The sequence below is a fragment of the Cicer arietinum genome, unplaced genomic scaffold (genome assembly GCF_000331145.2).
Source record: "Cicer arietinum cultivar CDC Frontier isolate Library 1 unplaced genomic scaffold, Cicar.CDCFrontier_v2.0 Ca_scaffold_5752_v2.0, whole genome shotgun sequence".
In the NCBI taxonomy this organism is placed as follows: Eukaryota; Viridiplantae; Streptophyta; class Magnoliopsida; order Fabales; family Fabaceae; genus Cicer; species Cicer arietinum.
In genome coordinates, this window is record NW_027339399.1 from 1 (window position 1) to 10,786 (window position 10,786).

Sequence of the window (10,786 nt, forward strand, 5' to 3'; positions counted from 1 at the left end):
AAAAAATCAAAACTAAAAAAATCCTAAATAAAAAAATAAACCTTAAATCTACCAAATACATATAAATATAAATAAAACAACAGCTACAAAACGGAGAAAGTATGGAGTTACCAAACTCAGTGTCGTTAAGGTTGAGTTATGGTGAGTGAAAAATGAATCAATGAGAATCGGAAAATCTGAAAAGAGAAACGGCGTCGTTTGATGTCAATTTTAATCTCCTCACAAAGTTCTATCCTATCCATTTTACTTCACTAGGAAGTCATTGTCATTTTTTGGAATCTTTTTCTAGTATTTTGAGTTTAGTCCAACTATGGCTTATTTTTTTATGGGTTTAGTCGATATATGGTTTATTTTTTAATTTGAGATTTTTTAATCTTGTTTTTTCTTTCTTCTGGATGTGATATAAAGATGATGATAAAGAAGATTTTGAATATTGTTATAAGTTTTTTTAAATAAAAAAAAATCAAAAGAATATCTGATGTGATTTGTCACCTCAAAATCTTTTAAGAAACTTTTAAAAAAAAATTAACCTGGTCACCTTTTAAAAGGAAAATGATTAAAATATTATAACTAATAAGATAAATGACAAAAGAAAAATGTAATTTTATCAAAATAATTGTATATTATTGAAAAAATGGTATATAAGTAAAGTATAAATACTTTTTTTCACTTATCCATAATTATATAATGTATTTCAACCTCAAACATTGCAGAGTCTGCCTAAGGGAGAGGCACGTAAAGTCCTTGCTTTATGTCCCACCAAAAAATATTTTTTTACCCTATTTTTTATAAAGTAAAAAGGTCCAATAATATATTATAAAAAGTATTTTACTATAGAGAGAAACAAGAAAGGCCTCCAAAAAAGTTTTAATTTTCAATTTTTAGCATAATCATTATTTATTTGGATTAATATTTTTCAGTCTTGTAAAATATCATAACAAAACTTTAGTTTTAACTTTTACTATCAACATCTTATATAAATTAAATAAAATATCTTTTTGTTGCAAATTATTTAATAATCTTCTCAATACAACTTATTGGCTAACGATAGGGATGAGAGAAATATTAATTATAAATTGAAAAATTATAACACAAAAATTGAAGTGAACACATTGCCCATTTCAGAAATATTAGTTATAAATTGAGAAATCATGAGACAAGTCGTGAACATATTGCTAACATAAGTTATTGGGGTGGTAGTATATACACTATTTTATTCTTCAACCAAAAGATGAAAATTTTTACATGAGTTTTTGATGTTGCTGTAGAATAATTGAAATGTCTTATTTTATTTTATTTTATTGAAAAATATTAAAAAAAAAAATAGATGTGAAAATGCTATTAATTCCACTAAAGAAATTTTCCATAATTATTAAATAAATTATTAATAATTTATTTATTAATTTTTGAAAAAGTCATATATAATAGTTTCATTTTAAGCCTTATAATGTGTTGGGCCGGCCATAAAACATTGTAATAAATAAAGATATTTGAGTTAATTAAACTCATTTTATTATTAAAACCAACACAATAATTTTTTAAGAATTGTGTATAAATTCAAATGAGATAGTTTATAAGGGAGGACGAAGAGAAGTAGGACGAGGAGGGAAAAGCTCACAGCTTCCAAATTTTAATTGTCTTAGTATTTTTACAACATAAGACATAGATAATTGAGTTTTATCAATATCAATAGCATATAGACTTAGTATCAACGGCATTGTTAACTATCCTTGTATGAAATATGAACTTCTAATATGTGTCTTATGTATAGCAGTTACGCTGTGAAATGACTCTCATAAACGTTTCTACTTGCAATCCAATTTGATCTTACCTCGACAACAATTGTTTTGCCTGAATGACATTCATAAGAAGTTCTTCTTGGTCATCACGAGTACTGCCGACACCAAATCTAGTCCAAAGTCTTCTTACATGTCTTCAATGTTTCTCAATGGATGATAATTATAACTCATTAATTGTGTCACCGAAAAACAAATATAGCTGGAATATTTTTGAAGAAAGGAAAACTTATCCACTCGTGAGAAGAGGCACGAAGATTGAATGAGGACATAGAGTTCGCTTTTTTCTACCGCAAACACTACCTTAATAATATATATCTAACTATCCCAAATAAATTCATTAGAAAAAAATTTATGAGAAGCAAAAAAATTCAAAAGATTATTATTTGTTTGATGGATATGACTCCACTAAGATAATTATTTTAGAAAATAAAACGAGTAATATAATTATTAATAATGATCAAATAAAAGGTTGATATTATGTACACATAGATACTTGATCAATTATATACTGTTATAATATCGACTATTGATCCACTCAGTTGAAAGAGTCAAATTCTTGATTGATATATTTAGTCGCATTATTTTGAATTTTTCAATCTCTATTGTAACTTTAAATAAAATATTTTTAGCACTCAAAATTGTCAAGATATTACTCAAATAAGATGTATAATAAATTTCTTATAAACAGTTCCCTTGTTTACATTGTAAAAAACACAATTAGTTATTATAAATTTAATAAAAGATAAATTTGAATTTTTAAAGTATCGTCGAACACTATTTTTTAAATAAAGCTTAATTGCAATTTTATTTCTTCTATTTTTAATGATTCACAAAATTGATTCCTTATTTTAAAAGTCAACAATTTTAATTAATCCATATGATTTTTTTACTAAAAAATGACGACGTAAAATATTTTAAATAACGTGTGATATAATAGAATAATGTAGAATAATTAATATCTATGAAATTTAAATAAAACATCATAAAAACTTCAATTTTAACTTCTAAGATTTTTATATTTTTAATTTAATTAATAACATATGAATAATTAATGCATCTAGATAATTTTATATTATAGAATTGTATGTCACATCATAAAAAATATTTTAAATTGTTTTTTAGTTCAAAAATATAATAGAGATAAAACACTTTTAAAATAGAGGACCAATTTCATAAATTGATAATAATAAATGGTCCATAACTACGATTAAGCATTTAAATAACTAATTATTTTTTCTTCTTTTTTATTACAGTTTTAGTTACATTTTATAAAAATAAAAATTATTATGAATTTTTTCACTCACAAATTAAATTTATATTTTATTTTTTCTTTATATATTTGAACTTTATATAAATTATGTTACTTTCACCTTCGAATATAGATGTATAAGGTTAAGGCTAACGTATTGACTATTGAGTGCACATTTTTAGATGAAATGAGGAGAGAAACTCACCAGATAAGTGTATTTAAAAGGTACGATTGATATGAATGGAATTAATAGCATTAACGTATCTTTTAATGCACATCTACTTTTTTTGGGGGGGTCTACCACACCTTCCTCTTTTCATTAGATCGAGTGAGAATGAAAGAAAAAAACATTTGCTTACATCAAAAGTAATAATTTTTATTTTTCATATACGTGAAAATAATTTAAAAATTAAAACCACAATTTCAAAAAACAAAGTACATATGATTTTTCATAAGGAGATAAAAAATATGTTTGAAATAATAAATGTCACTTACTCTCTCTATTTCATTTTATTTTAAATTTATCTTTTGCTATTACTTTAATTTCAAATATTTATCATTTCACAATCTCAATAAATATTAATTATTTTTTTGATAATATACCCATATTTATTATATTTAATTTTTAATAAATGAAAAGAAATATTACATTAAATAAAAAAGTAAAGTTACAATTTATCTATAATTAACCGACTAACCAAAGTATTTAAGTTATAATAACCAAACTAAGCAAAGTAATAACCATAAGAAACACCCAAAGATGACTATAATAGAAAATCAGAAAAAGAGAAGATAAAAAACTAACTATAATCTCTGACAAGACTCATTAAACTGTAATTAATTAATAAGAGTATTTAAATAAATAAAACTAAATATTTTCTTATCAACGTTAAAGAACTCAAATAAAATAATTAGAATATGATGGAGGGAGTATTGTGGACCAAGAGAGTCGTACACTATTTTTATAAAAAAAGATAGCAATCCACATATGGAATAGTTTAAATATTTTGTAACTTTAAAAAAGTGATTAATATTTTATACACGGAAAAAAGTTACGACTAATTAATAAAGCTAGTACATTATTTTCTTAAGCATTGATAAAGTTATGTATCTTGTGAAATGCATGTAAATGTTGCACATATTGAAGAAATCCAAATCTATGCAGAAGTGTGGAAGTTTTAATTATTCATTCATAAAAAAAGAACTAATGAAACAAATCAAAATCAAGAACATAGCATAAACTTTTATTTATGGTATAACAATAAGTCATACAGAGGAATGATGCTATTATAAGATGAAATAATAAGCAACATTTAAGAATTTAAGCATGAACTTGAACAAAGGAAGTGAGGTTCCTAAAGCGCAGCCATACCTTCTCCCAAACAACAGCTTCGTAGTGGTTAGAAACGGAACCGTCATTAGCAGAAAGTACGAGGCGGTAATTGGCTCCTGAGACAACCTGGGATTCACCTTTGATAACTTTCTCGAACTTCAGCTTGGCCCCACTTCGCTTGTCGTATTCGGTAACGGCGAAATTGGCGACATCGGTCACATGTGGATCGTTGATGTTCTCGATCGGACTCCAACCGCCAGGGATAGCTTCATTTCTCGTAGTCTTAGATGCCAACAGAACAACGAGGAGAAGAAAAATCAATTGAAATCTCATGATGCTGGAATTGCTACTTTTTTATCTTTTCAAATCGTGCTTTTGTGGGTTAGTTACCACCGCTTGGTTTTCTAATTTATATTGCGTACAAGTTATGCCAAGTTGACAGCTAGTTGCCACATAATCGTAAATGGGCTTTAATCCTTATTAATTGAGCCTAATATTGAGATTGGGGCCCAAAGTAATTAAAATGTAAAGATAAATGTTCTTCTACTCGTCATTTTATCCGTTCACCTTTTAAGATTGGATAATGTAATTTATATTACCGAAAACTAAAATCTAATAAATATGAGAATCCACTAAATATTAAAAGAAAGCGAGTTTGGCATAAAGGATGGACCAGGTGGTGTTGGTTGTGCTTTGTTGTGGAGTATACAAATGGAAGCATTTTAATTTGAATATCACCCACCAACTTGAGGATAATGGTTAATTTAGTAGTACGACATTAATTTTAGTATATTGCCTTTAATATAAGTAAACATGATTTGGTCCATTTTTTCATATTTTGAAACAAATTGAAGTAAAAATAATTATTGAAAATGATGTTTTAAAAGTTGATTTAAAATTATTGACTTGATTTGACTCATAAAGTAAAATTACTTTTGTTTGTGGACCTGTCCCAAGTCCAATAGGCCCACGTATACATAGACGACAATGACCGAGGCCTAATTACATGAGATTTTGATAGGTGATGAGTATTCACCTTCTAATATCTGCTCACAACATACAAAAAATACTATTAGTCACACTTTCAATAGTATATGTCATCCAATTTTCACCTTCAAAAATTGACTTTTTGTAATTCCCCGTGTTTTTGGGGCGAGACTAGATATCTAGAAATGTATATGAATTTTTACAAACACGGTTTTTTATTATTTAAATATATATTTTTGAACGAAAATCACACAGAGTTAAAAGAAATTCTCTAATATATTGCCTTAATCCATTCACACTCATTTTACATGAGCGTATCATAGAACACATCGCAATCTAAACATTTTGAGAGTCAATGATAAATTATCATGTTTTTAACCAAAACAATATTTTTAACTTACTTTAGAGTCAAATTCTAAATTACATAAGAAGTTAACATAAAAATAACGAGTTCTTTAACAAAAATTATAAATAATTGAAATGAGATAAGAGGAGGACACCAAATTTACCAAATTCATCCTCACATGCGACATTCATGACATAATACAACAGAAGAAGTATAAAACTAGCTACAAAACAGAGAAAGTCACAATTTATAGACAATTTAAGTACAATATCACTCTTCTACAGAAGGAAAATATTTTACAAAAGAAATTGATAAAATCTCTTCATCCAACTGACTTAAAAATAGAAATAAATCAATAAACAAATAGACATAGTATATTTATATCCCTCCTCCTTTGCCTGTGAATATCTATATATACCAGGACTATCCACACTCTCTATGTTCTGGTCATTAGAAGTACGGTTGCACCAAATTTTCAATCATAATTAAATGACGCCAAAAAATTATAAAGCATGGTAGACTTTGAAGAAGAAATCAATTTCTCAACCAATGAGAGATTTTGTTTGGCATCCATTGAATACCATCATTTATTCCAAAAACAAAAGCTCCTGCAACACCAAAGCCAAAACATAAGAACCATTTTTTTTTCTTCTATTCAAGTGATTTTCTAATAGTAAACAAAAGTTAACGAAAAAAATTAAATAAAAATTAATTTAATTTTGTCACTAAAAATTTAGTAGAATTTGTCACATACCCGTGATAAGACATGAATACCATGTTTCTCGATTTGTCACATTGTGTTTTTTAAACGGAGTTAAATAAAAACATTAAAAAAAATATTAATGTTTTGAAACTTAGAGATCATTTTAGTATAAAAATATTTAATTGTAGTTTTAATTTATTTATTTTTATCAACTCGTGAAATGAGTTATCCTATTTTAAAATTTGCTAGTCTTTGTCTCTCATTTTGAATTTTTAATTAAAAAATAGCAATATTATATACTTTAAATAACATGATATATGAGACAATAATACAAAATTATTAACACTTATAAAATCACAATAAAACTTTGTAAAATTTTAATTTCGAAATTTTTTTCACTTTCATGAAATCATATGTCAAATCATTTAAAAATATGTCAAATTATAATTTTTTTAGTTTAAAAATCTAAATGAGCGACTAAAATTGTCGACTATAAAAATATGTGAATCTATTTCGTGAATTGATAAAAATAAAGGGACTAAAACTATAATTAAACTTAAACAAAAAATGGATTTTAAATTAAATTAAAGAGTGAAGAGTGATTTTCCCCCATAATTTACCTAGAGATGGCATGAGAAATGAGAGGACAGCTATCCCAGCAACCTTAAGTGGCACACCAACTTTAAGCATATCTTTTATTTCAATATTTCCAGTGGCAAATCCAACTACATTTGAGGGAGTTGAAGTTGGAAGCCAGAAAGCAAATTCAGTTGCAATTGCTCCAGGGATCATAAGAAGAAGAGGATGCACATGCATAGTCCTAGCTATGTGATACAAAAGTGGAATAATAAGTGTGGCAGTTGCATCATTAGAAGTGATGAACTCAGTAATAATACTACTTATAAGACTAACTGCTGGAGCAATGGCCAAGTATGGTGCATCTTCTAAGAAATCTAAGGCTTTGGAAAGAACATCAGCTAGGCCACTAGATTGAACTCCATCAGCTAATGCAAAACCAGCTCCAAGAAGTAAAATAAGGTTCCAAGGTAATTTTTTGCATTCATTCCAATCCATTAGCTTTTCCCCTTCTTTTTTTCTGTTTGGTATTATGAATAATAGTACAGCCACCATAACCTATATTTTGAAAATTTATTAATTCTAATTAATTAATGTTATCTATATCATTGTATAGAAAATAGCACTCTTGTCAGAATTGAACCGGACAGGCTGGTTGAACCAAAAATAGACTAGTTCGTCGTTTGGTTCAACCTCACTCAATTATGAATTTGTTTGATCCAAATCAAATCGAATTGAATTGTAATTGATTCAATTAAATTTTTTTTCTTTCTAAAAAATAAATTATTTTATTTAATTAGTCATCCGATTCAATCATAATTCAACTAATCACCAAATTATCTCACTATTTTTATGTTGGATCCGATTTTTAAAACATTACAAAAATAGAGTACTCACACTGACACTTCCATCACCAACAAGACCATTGAAAAAAGATCCCCATCCGGGAATGTCATCTGTGATCCTTCTTGTCATCCATAATATGATCAGCAGCTGAATTTACAACACCTTTGGTTAATGTATTTGATATCAAAATAATTTTTATATTTCACATTATTAAATATATAAAATTAACAACTAATTATTAAATTATTAAAATTAATGATTTAAAAATATATATATATATTTATATACACACCCCAAATATTGACAACACCATTTTCTCGGCAAAGGACACGGGACCTGCAAATACCAATTACAGAATTATTAAATACATCAGATTAATTTTTCATGATCAAATGGTCAAACACGTGTTTCTTTTATTAGAACTAATTTGCTTCTGAGTAAAAATAATGATGATGTATATTGTGAGGAAAATTTTATTCAATTCGGGATTTTAAAAAAAGATTGAACTATCAGTCAAAAAAGAAAGGATTAATCTATACTATAAATTAACGTGTTTTCCAAATGAGTTGATGAATAATCAACTACAAACTTTACTTTATTATTAGCTAGACTATATTGTATGATTTTTTAGTCAAATAAATAGAATGTAAAAACATCACGTGAATCTCAAAGGCATCTCAATTATGTTGATTTATGAAGACAATCATCCATTATTTGCACTAGGAACAAAATTAGGAAAAAACTACTATTTTCAGTACTGAACAAATGTCTAAGATTGTATTGTAGATGCAGTTAGCCATTTCAATGGTACAAGCCATTTCAATGGTACAAGCCATTTTCACACAAGTCCATTACAATCTCTTTCAACGCTTCTTGTTTCTTTTCATTTTTTGCATAAGGAATCTAACCGTAGGGCAGGGAATATAGGCCGGGCATTATGCTAAATTAAATTACAAGTAGAATTTATAATACTTTTCTAGTATAAGTCCTTTTCCATATAAATAGATTAGTTTTAATTATGGTTTTAGAATGTAAGATTTGAGCAGAAAATTTATTCAAAATGCTTACAAATATATTGCTTAATTGATTTGGACATGCTATAAGAATAATCATAGAATCGACCATGGGACATCTAATATTTTTTATTAGCGTTGGAGTACTTCCCAAATTGACAATTCCAATAATCAAACTTTAGTTTCTGTGTCATGTTGTCAAACTCTCTGAACACAATGTTGTTTAGAGGTTGGAATATTCTATATAAGACACCAATGTATCTATATTTTTAATTGATTATTAAATTATTTATAGTTAATCCTTTTTTGTTAATTTTTTATATGATTTTTAATTTAATCAACTTTAATTTTATCAAAATTTATTATAGCTACTATTTTATATTAAGAATCATATAAAAAATATTTTTTTTAAATGTATCTAAATTTTTTTCTTAACTATTTCATTAAATTAATTTTTTTCAAATAACTTGAAATGAAGCACTAAAACTAGTGGCTTTGTATGTAGAAAGTATTGGTTGAAAGAAGAGACACGTCCACGTTAGACCCTGATAAGCTTACTCCATGTGGCAATAATGAAGACACGTAAGCTTTTGTTTAATCAGATAGAAAACGTCTAGGATGATGACTAGCTGGCTTGCTAGTCATTTTCTGTGACCTATCTTACTCCCTCTAAATTCTATCATAAAACAAAAACCACATATTTCCTTGAATTGAGATGTGTCGGATTTAAATCAAAACTATACACATTTATTACAGACCATACTTAAATATATTTAATTTAATTAATTAACTTTATGTAAAAAAAAATGCATCTATCAAATTAATTAGCATAAGTTAAAGATATTTTTCTCTAGACAAAAATTAGGAGGAGAAAAGAAGATACCGAGAGCTTGTAAGTCCCTCTTCAAATGGGCTTTGCTCAAATAAGAAGAAAGAGCCGTAGCTGAACCCTTCCTTAGATAGATGCAGCAGATAATTACCCAAAAGCACATGAGGAAGAGAAATGCGACAGGAAAAGCAAAGAAGAACCACGTGTTGAAGCTAATTGGCTTCGCTCCAGGGACAAGACTCTTCCACATTCCAACCAATATAAGATTGACACCTGTCCCAGTCAAAGTACTAATCCCTCCAATTGGGGTCGCATACACCACCGTCAGAACCACCGCTCTACTAAACTTGTTCACCAACTCCGATTGCTCCGACGGTGGAGGAAGTCGCTGTAACAGTCCTGTAGCCACCGGCATCAACATCACAGCAGCTGCCACGTTGTGCATCCACATACTCACAAAGAATGACGTGGCACATAGACCCAATAATAGCAACGCTGGGTTCAACGGTTCCCCACAAAACATTGATGTCACCTTCAAACATCATATCGTTCCAACCAATCATCAACCTCGGCACAGCCACTAAATATTTTATTTTATTCATTTAACATAATATAAAATTTGCAACAACAAAAAACACAATTTCAATTGAAGTGAAATAAATAAATGATGTCCTTCAAACAATTAATTAATAAATAAATAATCATGAGTTTATCCATCCAAATTCATCTTATAATAAAAAATATAAAACTCAAGTGCTTTATTTCATATACTTTTCTAATCTTTCTTAATATTTCATCAAATTCATATTTTTTAAAGTTTACTATAACTAAAAACGATTTGTTTTATGTTAAAAATTATAAAAAAAACACATAAAAAATATATTCTTTTGTATACACGAGAAAATTGTGCTATTGATAGGCATAAAGATATTAAATCAACTATAATACATTAAATCAAGTTCTAAAGTATTAAAATGTTATCTAAAAAAATATTTTTAATAGCATATTTTTAATCTTGAGGTTTATTCAATCTTAATAAACATCATGCTTAACTCGTTTAGAATTCTAATTTAAAAAAAAAAAAAAAAAAAAAAAAAAAAAAAAA

At 27.2% G+C, this 10,786-nt stretch overlaps 2 protein-coding genes across 2 annotated transcripts; both read right to left on the reverse strand.

Annotated features, from left to right (window-relative positions):
• Positions 1-4,369: 4,369 nt before the first annotated feature.
• Positions 4,370-4,714, reverse strand: LOC101488752 (cysteine proteinase inhibitor 5-like). Its single transcript, XM_004517226.4, has one exon. It carries the CDS (start codon positions 4,712-4,714, stop codon positions 4,370-4,372), a length of 345 nt encoding a protein of 114 aa, XP_004517283.1.
• A 1,220-nt stretch (positions 4,715-5,934) lies between these two features.
• Positions 5,935-10,282, reverse strand: LOC101489087 (tonoplast dicarboxylate transporter-like). Its single transcript, XM_004517227.4, has 5 exons — positions 9,736-10,282; positions 8,132-8,175; positions 7,891-7,986; positions 7,038-7,551; positions 5,935-6,322 (listed from the first exon to the last, which is right to left on the reverse strand). Exons 1-5 carry the CDS (start codon positions 10,202-10,204, stop codon positions 6,249-6,251), a joined length of 1,197 nt encoding a protein of 398 aa, XP_004517284.1. The 5' UTR covers positions 10,205-10,282; the 3' UTR covers positions 5,935-6,248.
• Between the last annotated feature and the right edge of the window lie 504 nt (positions 10,283-10,786).